At 44.4% G+C, this 23,069-nt stretch overlaps 2 protein-coding genes across 4 annotated transcripts; one reads left to right on the top strand and one right to left on the bottom strand.

The window, feature by feature from the left end:
• Positions 1 to 629: 629 nt before the first annotated feature.
• On the top strand, positions 630 to 11,301 carry lamp1a (lysosomal associated membrane protein 1a). Its single transcript, XM_048971618.1, has 9 exons — positions 630 to 967; positions 4,165 to 4,280; positions 5,443 to 5,659; positions 6,420 to 6,605; positions 7,469 to 7,668; positions 7,883 to 8,005; positions 8,538 to 8,604; positions 8,701 to 8,868; positions 9,622 to 11,301. Exons 1-9 carry the CDS (start codon positions 907 to 909, stop codon positions 9,759 to 9,761), a joined length of 1,278 nt encoding a protein of 425 aa, XP_048827575.1. The 5' UTR covers positions 630 to 906; the 3' UTR covers positions 9,762 to 11,301.
• Positions 11,302 to 12,006: 705 nt separating this feature from the next.
• On the bottom strand, positions 12,007 to 21,764 carry grtp1a (growth hormone regulated TBC protein 1a). Of its 3 annotated transcripts, none has more exons than XM_048971649.1 (8): positions 20,896 to 21,764; positions 19,037 to 19,188; positions 17,850 to 18,008; positions 16,442 to 16,566; positions 15,861 to 15,957; positions 13,335 to 13,507; positions 13,022 to 13,207; positions 12,007 to 12,428 (listed from the first exon to the last, which is right to left on the bottom strand). In XM_048971649.1, the coding sequence occupies exons 1-8, from the start codon at positions 20,964 to 20,966 to the stop codon at positions 12,333 to 12,335; spliced, it is 1,059 nt and encodes a 352-aa protein (XP_048827606.1). In that variant the 5' UTR covers positions 20,967 to 21,764; the 3' UTR covers positions 12,007 to 12,332. The 3 variants fall into 3 exon arrangements, with proteins under 3 accessions (XP_048827606.1, XP_048827615.1, XP_048827622.1); XM_048971658.1 differs by lacking the exon at positions 20,896 to 21,764 and adding an exon at positions 19,684 to 20,293; XM_048971665.1 differs by lacking the exon at positions 20,896 to 21,764 and adding an exon at positions 19,642 to 19,648.
• Between the last annotated feature and the right edge of the window lie 1,305 nt (positions 21,765 to 23,069).

Raw genomic sequence — 23,069 nt, 5'->3', positions numbered from 1 at the left:
TTCACATGTCTTTCCCGTATTTCGGCTCTTTATGCCACATCACTTTTGTATGTCAGTGAGGTATTCTAGTACTGCGTCCTGCAGAACCGGAGTAGTAAATGACACTTAAGTGGTAAATGAGGTTACACAATAAAGCCAAAGCCTTTAGAGCAACCAACTCCCCCCCTCCTCTTCCGGGTTTTAACACACCCCTGTGAATTACTAAATGTCAGCTGACTCTATCCTGTCCGCCTGACCTCCATTCTTGTCTTCACACGCATACCGCAGCGTGACATAATCCTTCTGATCATGTTATACGCCAGAATTAAAATGTATACATATTAATTATAGTGTGTTTGGTTACACTGCGATCATCTAGTTGCACATCTAGTTGTTTGATTTAAGATGCTCGACAAGCCCATAATTTCATAACACTACATCACTGCCAGTTAACCACTTCGTTTTTGTTAACTTGCAGTAAACGGAATCTTCTGCATCACTCAAACGAAAGATATATTACAGGACTTCGCGAGCGGCTGTCGGTAATTAATATTTTGAAAGTGCAGCGTCTGTGAAGTCTCCGGATACACAGACTCTCGTGAGATCTGAGATTTGGTACTCGTCACGTGACGTTGGGGGTGGTAACACCCCGACTCACATGACCGAGAAATTTCTTGCTTCGGCACTATAGGGATACGCGTTTGACACTGTGGTAGTGGTCCTTTTCAGCAACTGAGGCGTTCTGAGAAAAAGCCACTTATAAAGAATATTTGAAGATACCCGGCGTTTGTTTGTCTAGGCTTCTGAGCAGACCCTACAGTTTTGCTTTTGTGCTGGTGTTGTGTCAGCTGTCGTACGGACCTCGTCTCTTGCGGTGTTGTCGTGTCTTTTTTAAGTGATTTATTGTGGCACCCCTGGACTGAAGGCATGGCATCATACGCCAGCAAGCAGCTGTTGTCCATCGCGATCATATTTTTTTGCGCCCTAGGTGAGTGTTTTTAGCAGGAACACCACCTGTCACTACTCCGGTGAAGTCGCAGCGTCATGCATAGTACCGAGGTCAAGCTCTGAGCTAAGCGTGAGCTTCATGATCCTTTAAAATCATATTAACTGAGATGTTTTCTTTCTTGTTGTGCTAATCTCGTTACAATAAAATGTTTATTTCTGTGTGGGAAGTATAGTCCCTTTGCAAAGCTGTTATGTACTCGGGTGCTATTCTGCTTTTTTTTAATTGCTGTATTAGTTTTAACTTAATATTTGCTACAAAATGTTCTCGGTAGAAAGCGGTTTATGGTATAATGTGATTTCTTATTTTAAGACACCACCTTCAAGCTTTTATAAGTTAGAAATCAGTGTATTTAGAATAATAAAATCGATCCCTTACTCAACTGTGTAAAATACATGCACAATGCATGACGCAGCGCTTCGCAAAATGACAGAAGGCATTACGTTTTAATGCCTTATTTCGTAACTTAGACAACGATGAACAAATGGCGAGTTTGTTATAATTTTAGCGGTGATCGTGCGCGTCGCTGTCAGCGCGAGCCGCTCCATTGTCTCCGCGCGCCGCGCCTCACGTGACTGGCCGAGCGCTTTGTGCCTAAACACTGGCCCTCTGTTTTCCCAGCGCGCTGCAAAATCTCTCTTCCCGAGTGGGTGACACACAAATGCGCTGGCTTTTTTGTCATAGCTACTGTTATTTAGCCAGCTGTAATGTCGCATTGCAAGTGCGCTAAACTGTTTACTGAATTATAAGCCATCAGATCAGATCAGTCAGTAATGAAAATACTATAACCTATTATCCTGTTTGCGTATTTCGTTGCTGATGGGAGTAGGATTGTAAGGCTACTATGCTGGTTAGTGTTAAAAACAGTGAATTTTATGAGTATCTCCCGGGGTGTTTATGAAGTTCTGCTCTGTAAAAGGCTATAGATGCCCATTTTATTTCTCCCTGGTGCTGTAAATAACTAGGATTGCTGGCTGTACTATATTGAGGACCTTTGCTGGCCGCTTTTGGGGACTGTACATCTGACTGAAGTTTAGGCGGCTGCTGTGATTTATCTGCAGATCAAAGTGTAATCTTCTATTACAGTGGACCGGCTATGGCACAATGGGGCTGTTTTTAGACCCCGGAGCCCAGCGACCGTGCATATCGGTCCGAGTGCAGCTCAGCTAATGCATTAGGCCTGCGTGATGTGCTCCGATCTGTTTAAAAACAAACCGGATGGCGACGGGTTCCAGCCGCTCATTTATTCATAGGGCTCTCGGTGCTGTGTAAGATTGTGATTTGAAATCAGAGGGAATCTGGACGTGTAGAATTAAGAAAAACAATGAAGACCTTCTCATCTTTGTTCGGAGTTTGGGGACTTTCTCAGTATCTTTTAAGCAGTCGTCTTAATATGCAGGTCCTGAGTACGTTTCCAGGGGCTACACTGGGTTAAATAGGGCTTTCTTTCTACTTGGGAGTGGGATTTGCAGCAGCCTGGGTATTTTTATTTTTTTTTGCTGTCGCGTTGCAAGTTGCCGATCTGTTTGCCAGGAGCTATGCACTGTGTCCGAAAAGGAACTTTGGGCAAGTGTAGCAGAGCATGAAAAGAAATGTCCTGGGGGGTAAATTTAGGTGAAAACATGGCCAGAAGATTGGGGGGGGGGGGGGGGCTCTAAGACCTGGAGTCTGAAGAGAGCAGAGCCAGTGTTGTCACAGGAAATCAATTTTCTTGATTTTCAGGATTAGTGATTCTGTCACGTGATGTCTGCTGCTCCATCTAGTTGAACCTGTGCTGCTGCTTTGGTCATCTGCCCGCAATCAAGAGGCTCACTGTAGTTTAACACAGGTCATGATTACTGTGATCTTATTTATATTTACTTTCAGACAAACATTAGCAATGTATTAGTTGGGGCTTGCTTAGACCACCCCCATTTCAGATTGGAAATCACATGTCCCAGGTGTAGGGTAATGAAGCTCAGCATTTCCACTCAGCCCAACATGGGGCATGGCTGAAAGGGAGGGGTGTGTATCGTCATGTATAGATTTCCGGCTGTGCCGCTATAAACCAATTCTTCATTTTACATATTGAATTTTATTCAGAGGTGGAAAGTTCATGTCCAGACCAAGGTTTTGTTTTAACCAACCAGTTGAGTACTCTGTGACTGTGAATCTTTTTATACTCAACTGCTTGGTTGAAACAAAACCTTGGTCTGGAACTTCCCACCTCTGGTTTTATCCAAATAGCTTTCTGCCAATTAGAGCCTTTCTGTGAAAGCATGTTTCCTAAGGGAACCTCAGCAGAGCTGGTGCTGCTACTCACACTGGCAGTTTTCAGGGTACTTCAGGCTTGTGGTGAACATCCTTTCTCTCAAACTCACTCGCCATGTGACACTGCCAAACTTGTGTAGACCTGCTGGGTAATGATAGCATCGGATCCGTCTCTCGTTCCAGATGCTGCTTTCAGACTTTGTCATAGTCGATCTGCCAAATCCCCCCCCCCTGCACAGTAGTGTTTATGTAGCTTGATTCCTCTAAGTAAATACAGGCAGCTAGATAGCTGATCTGGCCATATAGAAATAATGTTTATCCTATAAACAAGTCGGAAATTGTTGCTATGGCGATGAGGCATCCATAAACACATGGGGGTTTGACTTATTTTGAATCATTTTGAAAGGCTAAGCAGTCAGAGATGTTTTGTGATCTGACATTGACTGTCTGCATGTCGATGTTGGCTTCAAGTGGGGGATGAGCATTTCAAATGGATGAGACACCCGGAAGGGTGGTTGGCTTATGAGCCATGACAAACTGGCAAAGTTGGGCAGTAGGGTTCAAGATGAGGACACGCCTGTCATCTTATTTTGGTGGTGGAACAATCTGGATCCTAGGTGAACAATATGTTTGGCTAAGCTGTCAGAGGTCCACTGCTGCCCTCTAGTGTTGAGTATGAGAATAGACTTGCGCACACAACCTAGTGAAGAGTGTTGTGGTTGCTTTTAATTGGAGATTTGACAGACAACCCGCGGTCAGAGTCTTGTTAATACGTGCATGTGTTGAGCCTGTGATCTCAAGTCTTAGTTTCTCGTCATTTTAAATGGGGACTTTGTACCATTTAGATGTAAGCAAATCACTTTGCAGCAGAGTGCACACTGTGGGACTTTGAGTTGGAGGTGATGAGGATGTGGGTCTTCTCTTTTTAGGTCACCTGACCACAGCACAGATTGTAACCCTGGAGGTGAAAGAAGGAAACTCCACCTGCATCAAAGCCGAACTGGCGGCCCGGTTCTCTGTGTCGTACAACACCACCAACGGCACAGTAAGCCCACACACACACGCACACACACGTTTGTCCTCTTCATGCTCAGTGCACTGTCTTATAAACCAGCAGTTTACCACCATGTTAATGGAAGTTCCCTTGTGTCTTTTGGTTCCCAGTAACACTTTCAGTCTAATTGAAATTTGTTTGGGAAGCGTTTACGCAGAGAGAAAATATTTACTTAATTTATTAGTCCTTAAAACTGTTGTCGGATGTAATTATGTATAAGTAGGAAAACCTGTTGAAATTATCACAAAAGTGAATATAGGTGTAAGTTTAAATTAAAATGAGCAAATGGGCCATTTATTCTGACTGGTGTCTCTCCTGTTTACTTCCATCTTGGTGTAATGTGGCATTGCTGCCTTGGAAAAGGTGCAACGTAGGACTATGAGAATGATTCCTGGCCTTAGAGGAATGTCTTATGAGGAGAGGTTAGCTGAGCTGTTCAGCCTCGAGCAAAGGAGACTAAGGGTATAATGCATGATCCAGGTGTATAAGATTCTAACCGGTCTGGATGCTTTTCAGCCAAATGGCTATTTCAATATTAGTTTAAATACTAGAACTCGTGGCCATAAGTGGAAATTAGCGGGAGAACATTTTTATATGAATTTGAGGAAGCACTTCTTTACACAGTGTGTAGTTAAAGTATGGAATAGTCTTCTTGCTAGTGTATTGCAAGCTAAAACCTTGGGTTCCTTTAAATCAGAGCTAGATAAGATTTTAACAACTCTGAGCTGTTAGTTAAGTTCTCCCCAAACGAGCTTGATGGGCCGAATGGCCTCCTGTAGTTTGTAAATTTCTTTTGTTCTTATTTGTGACCCTCCAGAACAAAACTGTACACTTGGGTAAAAAATTAGAAATTAGGATTATGGTATCAAACGAAAGAGCCCAAATAATCCTCAAAAAATATCTAAAAATACGGCCGTGCAACTTCCGTACGGTTTTGTGCTGGAGATCACATTTTACGTTATTGACTGAATTCCGTCAGCATGATTAGGGGTTTGCTACTTCGGTCCTCTTTGGTTTAAAACGTATGAAACGCTTTTATGTCCTGAAACGGTTCCTCCATGCCGCAAAAGCTGACAGCGAGTCGAGCATGATCGCCATGGTAATTGGTGATCATGGAAGGACAGACATGACATCTGACACCCCCCACCCACAGCGGACAGCAACCTTCCCCTTCCCTGGCAACGCCACCGTGGGCAACCGCAGCTCTTGCGGGGGGGCAGGCCTCCTCCCACTGCTGGCGGCCTCCTTCGGCGATGGCCATGCACTGATCCTCCGCTTCTCCAGCAACGGGAGCCAGTACAGGGTGGAGAGTCTGGACCTGGAATACAACCTCAGTGACAGCAGCATCTTCCCCAGCTCCTCCTCTCCCGGTGAGCCCAACGCCCACACACAAGCACCGGGGTCATGCCTGCATTTATATTTTTGCTCATTTGTCATTATTTTCTTTTAAATGTTTTAAGGTTTTCCGCCATTTCTTGCTGTTTGACCCCTTGTGTCATTGAAGCATCGCTCCAAAAATGTGCTTTTTTAGCACATAAATAAAAGGTTTTTACATCCTTTAATGTCCAGTGAGCATTGTTACAATATCCAAAAGGCTATGCTGCAGTTACTGTACCTTTCCAGTAGATTGTGTGTGTGGATTAGGTTTATATTACATTGTGGAGACCAGATGTCCTCCACAATGTGATTTAAAAACTTATTATTTTGACATTGTGGGGACCATTTTTCAGGATTTGTGAATGCAATCAAAAAACTAAAAATACCAAAAGACTTATTTTGTTTGGTTACTTATAGTTACGGTTAGAGCTAAGACGTTAAGGTCGTCATGTTGGAATTAGGGTTTCACCCATAGAAATGAATGGAGAGTCCCCACAAAGATATAATTGCAAACGTGTGTGTGTGTGGTGAGCTCTGTTTTTTTTTTGGTATTTTGAGTTTGTGTGCAACTATTGGTACATTTATACTAAAACATTTGCCAGCTGTGAAGCTGCTTTCCTTGAAAAAAGCTTTTTTTTTTTTTAAAAAAAAAAAGAGTTCTCAGAGTCTGCAGGCCCATGTGTTCGGTTTTGGTGTCTGTTGTGTTGCTGTTGAGGCACCGTTGGTGGTATGATTGGTGTGATTCCCCTACAGGTCTTGTTACCGTGAAGACTGACTCCGCCGGGATCTTGGCCCAGATAAATACCACTTACCGCTGCGAGAGCTCCTGGCTTGTCGGCCTGGGAGGGGGCAGTGGGAACACCAGTGGAAACGCCAGTGTCACCTTCTCCAACATGCGATTGCAAGCCTACATGCCGGGGAGCGAGCTGAGCCGCAATGGTACCGCCCGTCCACCGGGACACGCCCACAAACCCCCCCCCCACACACACACACCCTGCAGACAGCTGTGGTCAAATGAGGCTGCTGGAGGTACCATATTGGTCATCATTCATAATTATTAGTATCATTGGCTTCCAAATTCTATAAAGTACTGAGGAAACCAGTAACATTGTGACTGGTGATCTCTGCTGCCATCTACTGCCCTCTTGCTGCAACTGGTTCTGTGAGATTTGCATGAATTGGCATTTTTTCGAGGAATTCTCTTATCAGGACCACAGTTGTGGGAAATGGTGTGTCTGAGTAGGACAAGCAATGCAGAGCTGTGGCTGTATGTAAATGGTATTTACCAGTAAATGACCTGGGAGCAGGGAAACATGCTTTGACGCACGGTTTCTCTTGCATGTTATCAGACTGGCCAGTTTGTGAAATAAACGAACACACATTGGCTGCTGGCACTTCTGTTACTTGGCTGTTTTGGTCATTTCTGTACTGTGGATTTTATTTATTTAAAAAGATCAGCATTTATAGGTGTTGATGCGCTGGGAAACATAAATAAAATACACATATGAGGAGAATAAAAAATAAATAGGAATGAGGAATAAATGCTGGTATTGCAATCAAAGCAACCAGTGCACAGCATCAATTGAAGTGGTTAAATAGAGGTTTTTCACTGGGAGGGATAGAACAGTTATTTTATTGGGAAGTGGAGAGGTAGATGATAAAGGTGCAAGAAGCACAGCATGTGTACAGTGTTTAATGCTTATATCACTATAGCTTTAGGCCATATTCAACACACTGTAATTCCTCCACTTCTGTCCCTGATTTGGCTGCCTTGTCTGTCCATCCTCCGTATGCCTTATCAGAGACCGTGTGCACCGCGGATCAAAGCGTCACCACCGCCGCACCCAAAACGAGCCCAGTCACGCCCGCGCCTGTCCCCACTGTCCCAGGGACTCCAGAAAGAGGCATCTACAACGTCACCAATAACAACGGCACCATCTGCCTGATGGCTTACATGGGGCTGCAGCTTAACCTCACCTACCCATCCAGCGTTCAAAACAAGGTCCCCCCCCCCTCGTTTGCTAGGATACTCACACACGTCATTCAATGTAAAGCTCTCTCCCTGACATTTGAGATTAATTTGGTGTGCGTTGCGAAAATGGCCCATCTAGGTACAATTTACTGTCAGCAATATTTAGTCCAATTTACGTCAGTTTTGCACTATTGGTGTGAAGTTGGCATGTGCTGAACTCTGATGTCACTTCCTCTGGCCTCAGACTGTCCAGGAGGTTGTGAACCTGCAGCCCAACCAGACAAAGAGTTCGGGCTCCTGTGAGGTGAGCAGCGCAACCCTCCTGCTCAGGGACGACCGCACCAACCTTACCTTCTCCTTCACACTGGTGAGTTTTTCCGGCTTTTCTGGCTGTTTGACCCCTTATGTGATGAAAGGGTTGCACAGAAAATCAGTGAGATTTTTGGGGGGTGGCGCAGTTAGCCCTGTTGCCTGACACCACTGGGACGAAGGTCCTAGTTTCTGCCCTGGCTCTATGTGTGAGGAGTTTCCATGTTTTCATATCGTCATGGAGTTTGTCTTCTCGCAGTCCAAAACAATCGGAGTTACCAAATCGTCCTTAGGGGTGACTGGAAGTGGTATGTGTGTGTGTGTACGTGTGTGTGTGTGTACGTGTACGCGTACCCTGCTATGGGTTGGCACCCCTTCCTGGGTTATTCCCTGCTTGTGCCTGTAGCTTCTGGGATAGACTTTAGACCCCCGCAACCCCACATAGGACAAGTGGGTACAGAAAATGGATGGTTGGATGATTATTCAGTGAGCATTGCTACAGTTTACAAAAGGTATTGCTGCAGTTACTAAAACCGTTGTCAGTGGTAAAGCATTTGCCAGCACTGTGAGGGCCTCTCTCTCATTTGCAGAACACCACGTCCAATAAGTACCACCTGAATGGGATTTCGATTACGGCCACCTGGCCAGACATGAAGGGTGAGTGCTGTGGGATGCGGTTTCCTCGGGGTGCGTCTGCTGTTCCCAGAGCTGCTCGTCCGCTAATCCCCTGCTGCCCCCCACCTTACCCCTCAGAACCCTTCTCCGCCAGTAACGGGAGCCTGGACTACCTGCGTGGGACTCTGGGCCGTTCCTACATGTGCAGCGCGGAGCAGACCCTGCTTGTGGACCAGACATTCGCCATCAACACGTTCCACCTGCAGGTGCAGCCCTTTGGGGTCAACGGGGGCCAGTTTGAAGCAGGTGAGCGTCCTGCGCCCTTTCACTGCCTCTGAAGGTGGGCGGGGTTGTAAGTCGCTGTCATTTGCTGGCCTTCTTTGTCATTGGTTACTCAGTTTGTCCCCTTAATATGGTATTAAACCAGTGATCGACAGTGTTGCTGTTGCATGGCCGCCCCTTGGAGTGAGTTAGGGTGTATGGCTGTGTGTGGGTTTATATTTACCATATCGTGACAAAATGTCCCCACATTGTGGTGAAACTTGTTGCCAGAAGCTAAAAAGTAACATATTTTTTCAGGTCCCTAGAATATAAATCTGTAAAAGAAATCAAAAAACTAAAATAGCCAAATGTCTTGTATTTTGTTTGGTTACTTGTGGTTAAAGTTAGTCACGTCGGGGTTATCATGGTTAAGATTAGGGTTATGCCAATAGAAATGAATGAGTCCCCACAATGATAGGAATTTATGAAGTGTGTGTGTGTGTGTGTGTGTGTGTGTGTGTGTATATACCTGCACATGCCATAAAAAGGGAAAGGTTAGGAAGAAAACAATTGGAATGGTCTGGGTTGGGTGACCAGTATTATACCTTTGTGGGGCCCAGGATCTCCAGCAGTACGTGTGTCACCCAGCTTTCATTACAAAGCGAAGCCAAAGAACCACCTTTGTCCTGAACACCTGCCTGAAATGAGAACCAGCAGGACCCAGAATCCTTTGCCAGCGCTGCTGGAGATCAGTTCTACGTAATGAGCTGATCTGTTATTCGCCTCCCCATCCTACAGCGGAGGAGTGCCAGCTAGATGAAGACAACATGCTGATCCCCATCATCGTGGGGGCGGCGCTCGCCGGCCTGGTGCTCATCGTCCTCATCGCTTACCTGATTGGGAGGAAGAGGAGTCACGCCGGTTACCAGACCATTTGATCCAGCCCATCACTTCCTGTCCCGTGACCGGCGGGAGAGGAAGTCCGACACCTACTACTAACGACTGACTGGACTCTGTACTTGCCCCTCCCACACCTGCCGCCCCCCGCGCTTCGTCATCTGACTCCCATTAAACAAGGACGTCTCCTCACTGCTTTTGTGCTGACAGGACACCGCTGGGGCTATCAGCTTCTACATGGCATGCTTTTTTTTTTGACCCCCATTGATTTGGACATTTCTGCTTTATTTGAATTAAATTTTGTGTAAATAGGAATTTTGGGTATTATAGCTCTAAACTTCCACAGCTGTTTTGGGAGTGGGTTACCGTAATAACTGTAGTAAGGCGCCCCCGAACCGTTACTATAGTTAGATCTCTGTTGATTTGGGACTGAGTTGGTAGCAGCTGTGACCTGAAAGGATTTGCAGATCTTAGAGGGGTTGGTCTGCACAGTACATGTGCATGAGAGCGGAGTGGCAGATGCTGCGGATGATGGAGGTGCGATTTAAACAGATCAACAAGGCTTTAGGTTCTAAGGCTCACCTCTGGCTTGGGTGCAGGTCTGTGGTTTCAGTCGTAGGGATGCTGGTTTGTATGCTGAAGTATGTTACTGGCTGGTGTAGATGCAAAAGTTGTCTTTTGTAAAAAGATGTCTCTCGACCTGGCTTATTGGCGGTAAACGTGTCGCATACAATAACACGTTCATTTCAGTTGCAACATTATCTTAAAAATACCTGAGCTTCTTGAACTGGTGTTTTTAGAAGGATGGATCTTAATCTTTGGCTGTCTAAACTGCATGTTTGTTTTCTGTTTTTATTTTCCTTTTCCTGTTAATCCACAGGGTACAGCAGTCAGTGGCGACACCAGGACCCCGAATCCTCTTTTAAAGGGAAAATTTTAAATGTCCCCCCCTGTTCCCTTCCCTTTAACAGGCCACACACAGCCACTGTAAACGCTCCATGATACTCGCACTCCGAGTGACCTGTGTTTGCTTAACACTTGTAAAAAAAATTTAAAAAAATGGTGGGAGGGGAAATAAGGCCTTTTATATGTATTTATTGTAGTTTTTGCTCCAGAGTACTTCTGCTCCTTTTGATTCCGAACTGTATCCCGAGCGTTCCAACTTTTAAGTTCCTGACCCCCCCCCCCAATCCCCCAAGATGGTATGGCCCAGAGGAGGTGTGTCCGGGAGCAGGACCTGTTAGGCTACACTGCTCTGTAGGCTGCCCCTCCTCTCGGCAGTGAACCATGAAATGAGGGCCAGTGGGTAATATGATCAATGCCATGCCGAGTTACTTTCCCCACCACGTTAGCTTCCTGTGCTAGCCTGTAGTGTGGGCACAGTAGCCTCCATGCCAGCGGGGAACCATAGCCCTTTCACCTCTACTTGAAGACATCTTAACATCTTATTTAAAAAGGCATGGTAATAAAGACATGGATTTACACCATTGATATTTTTTCTATCCATCCTAGTAGATTGGACTTTTATTTTGGTAAGGAATGCTGATTTGTTTATGCATCTAAATAAAGAATAAAAAGGGATGTTAGTCTTTACATTGTGTTTTTTCCCCCCCACAGTTTAAATTGTGCAGTAGGCAGGACTGAGTCACCAGCTGTGCCTTATTTGAGTACATGGAAATATTGCAAAGTAATTTGCCTTCCGAATAGCAAATTGGGTACAATGACAGATACAGAGTTTCCTGTTACTGGTTTCTAGCTTAAATGGATTCTGCAAGCAGCTTCCCTGGCTTTATATTTTTTCATTTGGGATTTTTTTTATTCTATTCTATAGCCTGTAAACTGTTAATCTTCTGCAATAGCAGGATTTACATTCTGTCAAATGTTCTGACTCCATCACAGGTCAGTGCCGTGTTTCCTGCTGCAGTGGTTGGTTTTATTCAAGCGGCTGGAGGCACCAGTTGTGTTTCCATGAAAGATCTGCACAAATCAGAAGTGAATTTTCTATAAGTTGATACATTGCAAGTTGGGTGTGTTTCTGTTAATGGATGTCATGAGGTAATACTTGGTGTGATCCTGTGAGACTAAGATTCATGTCTCACACTTAAACCAACCCAGAAATCAAACACTTGCCCCCATTTCAGTGGTTCCATTAACGACTTCTCAGTTCGCATCCTTAAAACGCACAAAATCTAAGTAAATGGAAACGCGGCCACGGGTCGTTCTTAGCTGATGCAGGCACCTTGTCCAAAGTGGCCTCACACTTAGTCCCAAATAATCAAACAGGAATCGGAAAGAGACTTTACTAAGGAAGATGTACAAAAGAGGTGTGCAGAGACTGCTACATTTTACACTTTATACAAGCAATTTATACCAGCGATTCCATCCAGAAAAAAAATGTCCAGTATTTAAGGAAGCTATTAAATCTAAATCATGTATGACATTTAAGACTAAATTCTTCAGTGAACCAAGGTAGTTCAGCTATTCCTCCTTCCCAGAATGCATTTCGGTCGGGGGGAGGGGGGGATGTACCAGTAAAATATTCATATTTAGTGCAAATCAGCATTTGGAATGTGTCTCAGAGGTTGGTGGGCAGGTCTGCTCCTGACAGGCGATCAGCGAGATTCTTCTGCGATGATGCGAGCCCGACACGACTCCCTCAGCTTCTGGATGGTGCCCATCGAGAGACTTCCTGGCTCAGCAAAGATTTTCTAAAAATATAAATGAAAAACTGTATATCTACGCTGAATTATATGGATTAGTTTACATGCATGCACGTATTTAACAAATACGCAAACATTATTCAAATATACAGAGGGCCGGCCAAAGACGTAAATGAACTAAGCAACTGATCAGGGCCCAGTGGCCACCAGGTGCCCCCATCCCCCGCCTGTCAGAATGGAAAAGAAGATGACAAATAACCATCCATCACCTACACCCACTTGTCCTATGCAGGGTTGTGGGGGTCCAGAGCCTATCCTGGAAGCTACGAGCACAAGGCAGGGAACAACCCAGGATGGGGCACGAATCATCACAGGGCACACTCACCATTCACACCTAGGGACAATTCAGCAACTCCAGTTCAACAATATATTTTTGAAGACGTGTGGAGAACATGCTCCACACATGTTCTGGAGGGAAGGTGTGAGGCTAACCACTGCACCATTGTGTTGCCATAATGATAACCAGATTATTCAAAATATTCCTAAAAGGGCTGGGCTGCCCCTGTGTATAGAGATCCATCCAGACAAACACCTGGATGGGAATGTGGGTGTGGCTTGTGGGCCACGCCCCCTCCTCCCACCTGCATAAAGCCATGGCAGTCCTCCACAAAGGCCCCCTTGGTGATTTGTTTGAAGTGGTCGCAGATATCGGGGAAGCTCCGTGCCTGCAGGATGAGCGCCTCGTTGTGCTTGATGAGGGTGAGTGCCACCCGGAAGATGATCTTGGAGCCCTCATAGAAGAGGCAGTCCCATATCCGCAGCACCGTCTGGGAGGGAACAGGAGAATAGCTGGGCTGTCACTGCTGCCCTCTGGTGTGCAATAACCTTACAGTCATGAGTACTGGGCAATTAATCTAGATGATTTGTGTCCTGCCCTGGACTGCAGTCTCTGACCTCCACTGGCAGGACATCAATGAAGAGGCAAATGAACCAACGTGACACCACCAGAGTCCACATCACGTTGTGCTCAGTCATGGCCTGCCAAACAGCCGGAACCTTGACCCGAACCAGCTCCCCCAGAACCTCCTGGTCCGTCTTCAGGCCCAGCATGGCTGGAGTGTAGTAGTCTAGAGCAGAGGGGGAAAGCATCACTCAATACCTATAGCAGAGTGTATAGCAGAGTGTAAAGTGTATAGCTTTAAAGTGTATGAGTGAGACAGTCACTCATCTAAATTCTTGACTGGTAGCCATAAAGCGCTTGAGCTGCTCATTAAACCAGCCCACAGACAAACAAATCATAAGAGGATGAGACACCTTTGTCAAACTGTTGAAAAAAAGAAGCTTTTGTAGCGTTTTTAAACACGGGAGCTTTTTAGGGCTGAGGGAAGTAAGTCAGTGTATGGCATTAGAGGGCTTGTCGCTGTTGTAAACCAAGGCACACACACACACATATATATATATATATATATATATGTGTGAATCATTACTGTCAGAACTCCATGTAATGAGGACCCTGAGCTAACAGATGGGATCTGACCTTCATGTTTCTGTGAAGGAAGGTCCTCAAGACAATACAAAGATAAACCATAATGGTCTGCAGGACCTAGAACTAAGCCCTTAAGTCAACATAACTAGCTCCTTCAGGAGGACGCTATTCCAATTACCCACGATCTTACAATCAATGTAGGCAGTCAAAGGAGAGGATCCTCTGGAGAATATATGAGATGATACCACGGAATGTACACCGCATTAGCCTATAGGTTGAATTGTTTTGTGTTCTACCAACACATTGTTCTACACTGGCAAACACAGGGGTTTTGGTGTCAGTTACTTGCCCAAAGTCACTCTTTGCCCTTTAAAATTTACAAAATTAAGGCATCAAAATGATGAGTCACATTCACATGCATCAACTCCCACAGCACATGGCAGCCCAAAGCACTCCGGGCACCCAGGGCAGCACGGAGAGGGCAGGGAGGTAACATACCAATCTAATTCATCACAAAAATAGAGCTGCTCCCATCCTACATGTTTAAATGTTCAACAGACCTCACTTGACTATGTGCCTCCCAAGTTGAAGACGTAGCAGTATTTAGGGAATAAATAAACAAACGACACAAAATGCCCTATATAAAGAACCAGCTTTGAAAAACAGCTTTGTAATTTTCTTTACAAAACATTATCAGGTCACACAGGACTTTGTTGAACAACTTGCATGCAACTTTTCATTTTTGAAAAGTACATATGCTGTGCTTGCTCAGGACTGGGCAGTGACCAGACAGAAAAGCGATAAGTAGTCTCGCTTCCACAAGCTAAACAGGGATTAACTCCATAACTTGTTGCACAAGCTTCAACAAGCTCACAACAGATAAAAGGCTGACCATGTGACTCCTTCAGGGTTATTCATAGGTATCGGCAAATTCATTCCAAAAATAAACCATTCCTCAGCACTAGGGATGGGAGTTGAGAGGCGACGAGGAGTTCAGTCTTTTTACACAATTCTGTTGCATCGTCAGAGTCTTGTTCCAAAGACCAGGTTAAACGAAACTGTCGTAAAGTGACAATCACACTAGCCTGGATGTTTATCCATCATGAAGTAGATGTGTTGAACAACATTTTGTGCATTCTACTTCAAAGATCTCTCTCACTGCTTTGTCAGGTGCATGATATTTGGTCGTAAATGCACGCATTGTTTGGGAAATTTGTTACCGTTACATTTGCAAATGGTTGCCAACGAAGGTAGTCACTAAATTAGGAGTGGCTGTAGTCACTGGGGACCCCAAATCAATTACCCATCCAGACTTTGCCAAATCCAATGACGAACGTCTGGCAAACCCAAGGAACAGTTCAAGAACTAATGGCATATTTTCCATTGTGCATATCTGTGGATATTTAGTCCTTTTGATTAAACGGCTGCAGAGGTGAAAGGTCAGGCACTATGACAAACATGCAGGAAGTCTTCAGACAGCTTAGATGTTTTAGCGCAAGACCACTGCAGTTGGGCGCTGGACCATACAAGGCACACGATGGGCTGCTTTTCATTTAGCCTCAGCTCCCCCCCCCCCCCCCCCCCGAGACCCAGTAGGATAAGCAGTTTGGAAAATGAATGGATGGATGGATGGATGGATGGATGGGCACCTCCCAGCCCCAACACAGGGTTTTCCTGACCCCTGGCTTAGGAACAATCATGATACAACCTTTCAGGTAGCGGCAGGGACAGGTTTGTCATTTGTGCGTCACCCCGACCCCCTGTAGTGTAGTGGCTGTTTATGCCCAACGGGTGGCCCCCAAACCCCAGAGGCCCCATAAAACTTGATGGTTTTAGCAGTGGTAAAGAATACCACTGGGTAGAGGGCAAAGAGAAGGCAGAATTCAGGGGTGAAGGACATAAATAATGGGAGCTACTCTGCAGATCCACCTGACAGGAGGTAGGGAGGCAGGACAAATGCTGAATTATTATAATATGCAAATAAGGAAACTAACCAGGTAGGATCCTGCCCAACAAGGCATCCAGGAGCCAAAATGACTTCTCCTCATCTTTGGTTATAATGATAAGATACCCAGCAATGAAGTTCATACCCTGGAACAAGAAGGAAAAAAAATGAAATGAACAAAAAAAAAAAAACAGAAGTACTGGTATTATTTTCCCGTAGTTCATGCATCTATTATTCTGTTTCTCCTTTTCTGATGCCTCATATGCAAACACAAAGTACACAGTGAAAATTCAGGTGTTGCAAAAGTCCAGGCACCGATTCACCGATAACCCACAGCCTCTTTTATAAAACAGGTGACTGAGTAGGAAGCTTAAATGACTCACATGGTGAGCATTCTAAGCTGTTTATGTGACAGGTACAAAACATGGGGGGAAAAAATTAATAAAAGCTTTATTATGTACATATACCAAGTTTATAATCATACATGTGGTATTAAGCACACACGGGGTTAAGTTTGTGGGCACACTGCGTCATGGCAACAGACAAAAGCACACAAGAGCTCAGCGAGTTCTGTAGGTGTATCTGCTGTGGATGGACACGCCCAAGGTAGAGCACACTACAGGTAGGTACCTGGCAATAGCCCACAGCTTTGTCATGGTGTCCATAAGCCAGAAGCACGTTGAAGAGAGCTTTCTGGAGGCAAGGATCAGAGGTCTTCCGGAACTGGACGTTGTCAGGGAAGGTCCTGTGCAGGTCTGGGCAGAAAGAGAGGAGGCCCTCTCACATCCTAGGTTTATTTTTACCCACATCACAAATACCCAAAGGTAATCAGGTGCGACCAACCACAAAAGATCTCAGTTCTGTAGGCTTGGGTAGCATTTAGTCCTCACGGGGGCAGATTAAAAGCAGAGAATCCCAGAAATAGAGGAGAAGACCAACCGGTACAGGTTACCCAGATCTGCCAATAAAATCCCTTCCTGACCATCACTGAAAGGAGCAGCTTGTACAATGACAGACTGCAAGATGAGTGTAGCTAATTTAGAGTCTCTGGCCAATCTGACAACATACAAATTTCACGATATTGTTCTGCGATCGCCATTTCCCTCCAGGGAGCTACCACATTGTCAAAACTAATCTGTGACCTGCTAACCTACAAGGAAAATTACACCAGGCTTTCTGCACTGTAGCTGTGAATGTTGCCATCAAACAGCTGGCAGAGGGGCCAAAATACTAGCGACTCGTTTCAGCACCATTAAAGCTTAATCCCTCTACCAGTTTTCCACAGTGCAATATAAAACCCTATTTTACATGCTCTTTTCTGAACTGCCAGGTATGTCATTGTAATAACCTTCAGATAAAAGTAACATAAGCTGATATGTATCCAAGCTGAGCAACCAAATAAGAGGTTTTCAGAAAATGTGTAAAACCAGCCCTAAGTACACTATATGACCAAAAGTATGTGGACACCAGGTTGTCAAACATTTAATTCTGAAACCAAGGGATTTTGGTCCATCCTTTGCTGCTAAAATAGTCTGTACTCTTCTGGGAAAGCTTTCCATTAGATGTTAGAACATCACTGGGGGATCTGCTGCCATTCAGGTTGAATATTAATGTTGGGTAATCAGATCCCTATCTGTTAGCTTGTAAGGCGGACCACTTCGTTGTTGAACTTCCTCCCAGATGTTTCGACCTTCGCAATCACCTCACTTGCGGTTGACCAAAGCAGCTCTAGCGGGGCAGAAATGTGGCAAACTGACTTGTTGGAAAGATGGCGCCCCATGATGGTGCCAAGTGGAATGTTGCCAACCTCTACTGTACAACCACCCACTCTGCTGCTAACGTTCATTGCAGGAGATTACGTAATCGCGTGCTTAATTATGCACCTGTGTCAGCAATGGGTGTGTGCATGTACTTTTGGCCATATAGCGTATAAGCATAAGGCCACCAATGGCCAAGAGCTAGACGATCATCAGAAAGGAAGACATGTTGGAGCTAAACATGGAGGTGAGGGCGGAGGCGAATGGAGGTTCTGGGTAACCTGTGCGGATGACTTCCACCAGCCGAGCGTCATGCTCCCCAGTCAGCAGAGAATGGTAGTAGCCCGGGTTCCTCTCCAGCTGCTCCTGGGCCCCGCTGGCTGCCATCCAGGTGAGGGTGCGATGCTCATTGGGAATTCCCTTCCGCACGTACCGCTTCACTGCATGGCGGATAGACATTATGTGCACCGTAGACGACCAGAAACATCAGCAAACAAGGCCTATGAAGCAGTACTGCAACGCCAGTCTTATCAGGAACAGTCACACAACAACTTATGCTACCTAAAACACAGAAGAACTATTTTATAGTATGTTCATAGGTTACAGAATATACACATCATCTTGGCAACCACCACAGACTACTACCCAATCACAGAGTCCGTAGCATGTCATGTGATTCAACCCATTTCCCTCCCTTTGTGAAGCAGCCACCACAGCAACGAGGCTTCACCATCAAGCTACCCATTTTAAAATTTTGTTTCATAACACAATGACATATTTCTATTTGCAATGCTTATAAAACTCCTCAATACAAAATAAAGAGCTACCGAAGAACACAATTAAGTCTTAAAACAACAAAAACTGTAGGAAAGGAAGACATTAAACAGCAGCTCATTTCGTGACTAGACCGTGGCAATTATGGCCAACTTTCTGCCCTGTGGGTAACACCTTTCTTCTTATCACTAAGACGAAGTTGTCTTAAAAATAAAGAAGAGTTTTCTGTCTGCCAGAATTGCCTCCAAGTGTGTTTAGAGAATCTGTGAGGGCAAACGATGGGAGACACCAACTCGCGGCCTTTCAGACCCAACCTGAGTTTGAAAGGTGCCGGCGGAGGTCTAAGACATTAAGAACAGGAAACGAAGTTGGACGGCGCAACACTGAAGGATACTGTGATATGGTAGGATTGTGTAGGTTCCATAATGCTGTCACACGCACTTATGTACACAGCATTAGGGTAATCTGGAATGAGTTCTCACACAAAGGGAAAAACAACACAAGCCTCTACATCCGAGAGTGCAGGTGTCCAGCAGTTGACGCCTGACAGCTGTGATACAGCCTGAGACTGACTAGCATCAGCCCCTAAGTAAGTAGTTGAGTAATTACTATCTCTGACTACTGCTTAAATGGGAAAGAGCGTGTTAAAATGTAGGTGCGTACAAATCGTACACACATTCGAGTATACACCAACCTTTCACATTCTTCTGTAGCTTGTTGCCCCGCTGGAGAAGTTTGGACCACTTAATGGACCTTCTAGTGAGGACAACCAGGTACTCAGACATCAGCTCCTCATACGAATCATAATCAAAGTCTACGGACCTCTCAAAGCCATATGGGTCCACTCTGTTGGGACAGGAGAAACTGGTTTAATGTAAACGACCAATTAACAATCAGTTTCAATCTGGACATTAGAACCTTACTGGGAACATGAGTAGTATCACCCACTTTAGAACCAAACACACAACCCATAGTAGAGAAACAAAGGCACAGTGATGGTAAAAGGGCCTTTAACCAGAAGGTTTTCCTGTTGAATCCCCGCTACCGAATCCTCCAAAAAAGGTACTTTAGCTACCAAGGAATACATATTACTAAACTTTACACAAACGGCGTTACATTTTAAACAGTGCTAATACAGGGTTGCTAACTGTCATCTGGCGTGATACGCTTTCAGACTCTCACGCTCACACAGCAAATCTATGTTATTTCATTATAAACCTAAAATTAGATACATCAAAAGCGGTGGGGTAGTTTGCAAACCCTACAGTTGTTATGTAGCTATCCTTAAAACTACATTACCTCGGGAGCCGGTATTTACAAGGTAATGAAACTGTTACACACATGTAAACGAGTGCGCATGTGATTGCAAACTTGTCTTGCGCCAGCCAGCTGACCAAGGTGGCAATCCTGCTAATAAACAAACACTGCTAGTTAATATAACTTATGGTTAATATAATCGGCTTATACTCCGAGGCCAGCAAAATTAAAATAGTCAAACGACGGTAACAAATACAGATGTGGCCAGTGAGAAACTTCTAACTGATTATTCTGATCCAAGTCAGAAGTGCTAGTTCATCAGACGTACGATGACAGTGTTCAGTTCGGTTCTCGGCTTAAAATTGCAACAAATTAGCCAATTATTTTGTGCCCTTTCAGGACTTCGCTTCGTACTAAAACGTGATAAAGCGCCAGACTAGTGAAGCCCGTTTCCTCTAATCGTCGGGTCTTAACCCCGAGCGCCAGCGCAGGTGCTGATCCCAAACGTATCATCCATGAGCGGGACGACTAAAGACAACAAGACTTTGTGTCTTTCAAACGCTTCACAACGAGCATTAACAAGCTATTTCCCAAAAAAGCAAATTAACTCACGTTACAATGTAACTAAATACGACATCATAAATTTCCTTTAAAAATACCAAAACCCCTCCCCCCATCTAAAACAATTATAAAACCAAAAGAAAAAAAAAAACGAATTCGTACACAGTTTAACAAAGTTACCATTAAGAACCAAAAATCGGTAATGAATGAATTATCTCAAGTCAAAGAGAAAAAAACGTCGGTTCATCAGGGAAGAAAGGCGCCGTTGTGGTATTTTAACTTTCCAAGTCCACTATATACTTACACATTCATCTGTTTATATACAAACAAAATGAAAATCAAGAATGTTAAGTTAATCAGTTTTAAATAAAACTGTCCTCTTTATCCACGTCACATAAATATCAATACAGCGTTGATATTAACAATAGCCTATAATTTGCCCAATTTCCTTAAAACATCCGCTAATACGCAGCTAATCTATTAAATATGATATTTCAGAGCAATTATTTTATTATTAGTAAAGATGCAAGGTGTCTAGCTAGCCAGCTAACAATCGAGGGAGACTGAACCTTGTTTCCCCCACTAAACTATAGGTAGGCTATACAATGTAAATTAAAAAAATAATAAAACAGCTTAAATTCTTGAAGATTTTGAAAAGATAAACAAGAATACAACTTTTATGATAGCTAGAGATTCAAATCAGTTGTTATGTAGCTATCCTTAAAACTACATTACCTCGGGAGCCGGTCCGCTGCCCGGCCAGCGGGGACGTTGTTTTGGGGGGTGCGGGTCCCGTTGCTATTCATTGTGCAGAGCAGGCGATCGACCGCAATTCGAAATAAAATTAGTCCCCACTGAAATAACAGGCAGTAAAGATTTTTTGCGTCCTTTATTATCCGTTTAGTAATTTGGGCTCGGCTGCAGTCAGGTTCATTTTAAGCGCTGAGACGAGTCACACTGTGTCCCGAGTGTCACTATCGACATAAAGTGCAACAGCAGCAGATCCCAGAGCGAATCCCGGATCCCGGGCTCATGGGCGACACTCCAAAGTTCATCGCGCACAAGTCGCTCGGTCTCCGGCTTGGCGATCACGGCAAAGATGCCCCCAAGCCCCAGGCACACCGAACAAAACCCAGTGAGCGCTTCCTTTTATAAGCGATGGTCCCTCGTTTCTTTGCCAATCTGTACAACCAGCGGACAGCTCGGGCTTATTTTCCACCTGTCGTTATCAAAGAGAGTCCGGGTTAAAATGCCTCCCTCCTCCAAGCGGGGTGTAGGGCAGGGGACATGCGCCCCGACCTACCGCCGTGTTTCATCGGACCCGGTACAGCAAAGAGCTTCTCGCGCTTCTCTTTTTTAGATCTTCTCCGTTTACAGACCCACAGATCGCTGAAAGTCTTTGAAAGACACCCTTCTTCTGCCATTAGACTGCAGGCGGGGCTTCGATGACTCGCTCCGCCTTCAGGACGCGTATTAAGCGCAGAAAGTTCATCACCTGAAACTATCGATATTATGCAGCAAAAGTCCCGCAACAGAACAGGGTGCCAACCAACTTCTTGACCTTGGCTTTTAGTATTACTCAGCCGCAGGATACATTCTTCTGCGATCAACTAAATCGGTAACAGCCAAACCTGCAAAACAAGTACGTTAGTGACGATCTTCAGACCTACCAAACCACACCTAATAACACTGCATTTCCGTCAATATGACCATGCATTCCCACAATTACCTTGCAGCTATTAACCATGTAGTCCGCTGCATGCCAATTAAATTATTAATTTGTTTGCAGCATTTTAAAAATACTTTGTTGTCACAGCAAGGTAAATCCATGACGTCATTTTGTACACTGTGGATCTCCTATTGCTAGATCCTGGAAGTTTACTAGTCCCCGGCTCTAAGAGGATTACCCATAATCACCTCATCTGTGTTGACAATATCCACGCAGGCAGGATGTTGGAGCTTACATCAGGACTTACATCTGTGACAGATACATTTTTAAAATCACTTTTTCATCCTAATATGGTGAAGACCTTCAAAAAATTTTAGGGCTGGTTATGAACATACCTTTTTGCAGTAATAATATTTGTTAGATTGCTCGTGGCAGCATGTCACATGTTATCAACTCGACCAGGTACATTTCATCCAACTGGCAGCCATCTAAACACCTTAATGCTGGATTAATTACAACACACTATATAGCAATGGGTAGAATCTCACTTGCATTTTCTTAAAATGACAGTAATATAAAATACCAATATAAAACTGAAAGCAAGTTTTTTTGTGTTCATTGTTCTTTATTGTTGTCAAAGACATTCACTTTCAGTAATTATCAAGGCCTAGCCAGCTAGGATTACAATGACCAGGAAACAGAAGAGATCACATGAGGACACAGGGGCAAATGAGGAATTCATAGAATAGAGGTGTATCGGTTCAGTAAGAAAACAAATTCGCTGTAAGGTACCACATATGCTGGCCAGTTGGAAACATTTTATAGTTTCATGCAAGAGAAGGAGTTTCTTAAAATATATATACTGATGGATATATACTCATTGGATATTGCGTGCAGGTCAGATACGTCAAGCCACAAGAAGAAATAAATTAAACTGAAATGGATGGGAAATTTTTGTTACGAGAATAGGTGGGAGAGGTATTTGTATTCAGTGACATCATTAAAGGTGCGCCGTCCATTGTGATTGCATCCAGTGTATACATTATGTTGGCATAGCCAAAGGGAGCCGTTCTCTTGTAAGCCTAAGCTGAGGTCTGCTCTTTTTTCTAGTCGTTTGTTTGTCTTTTTTTTTTTTAAAGATGTGTCAGTAATAACCCTTCCTGACAGTGTCACAACATTGCTCTATTGCGTCAAGGTAGAGTGTGAAAATTCAGGCTGTGGGAGAACGGCGTTTCTCAAA

The sequence above is a fragment of the Brienomyrus brachyistius genome, chromosome 1 (assembly GCF_023856365.1).
Source record: "Brienomyrus brachyistius isolate T26 chromosome 1, BBRACH_0.4, whole genome shotgun sequence".
NCBI classification, from domain to species: domain Eukaryota; kingdom Metazoa; phylum Chordata; class Actinopteri; order Osteoglossiformes; family Mormyridae; genus Brienomyrus; species Brienomyrus brachyistius.
This window is presented reverse-complemented; position numbering and strand designations above follow the sequence as displayed.

Excerpts from the sequence above, each read along its gene's own strand:
- lamp1a (XM_048971618.1), top strand. The coding sequence starts at position 907 with ATGGCATCATACGCCAGCAAGCAGCTGTTGTCCATCGCGATCATATTT. Across the intron at positions 968-4,164 it reads CATATTTTTTTGCGCCCTAG|GTCACCTGACCACAGCACAG; the intron begins GTGAGTGTTTTT and ends TTCTCTTTTTAG. Across the intron at positions 5,660-6,419 it reads CCCCAGCTCCTCCTCTCCCG|GTCTTGTTACCGTGAAGACT; the intron begins GTGAGCCCAACG and ends ATTCCCCTACAG.
- grtp1a (XM_048971649.1), bottom strand. The coding sequence starts at position 20,966 with ATGAATAGCAACGGGACCCGCACCCCCCAAAACAACGTCCCCGCTGGC. Across the intron at positions 18,009-19,036 it reads GCTACAGAAGAATGTGAAAG|TGAAGCGGTACGTGCGGAAG; the intron begins GTTGGTGTATAC and ends TCCGCCATGCAG. Across the intron at positions 15,958-16,441 it reads AAGCTGTGGGCTATTGCCAG|GGTATGAACTTCATTGCTGG; the intron begins GTACCTACCTGT and ends TTCTTGTTCCAG.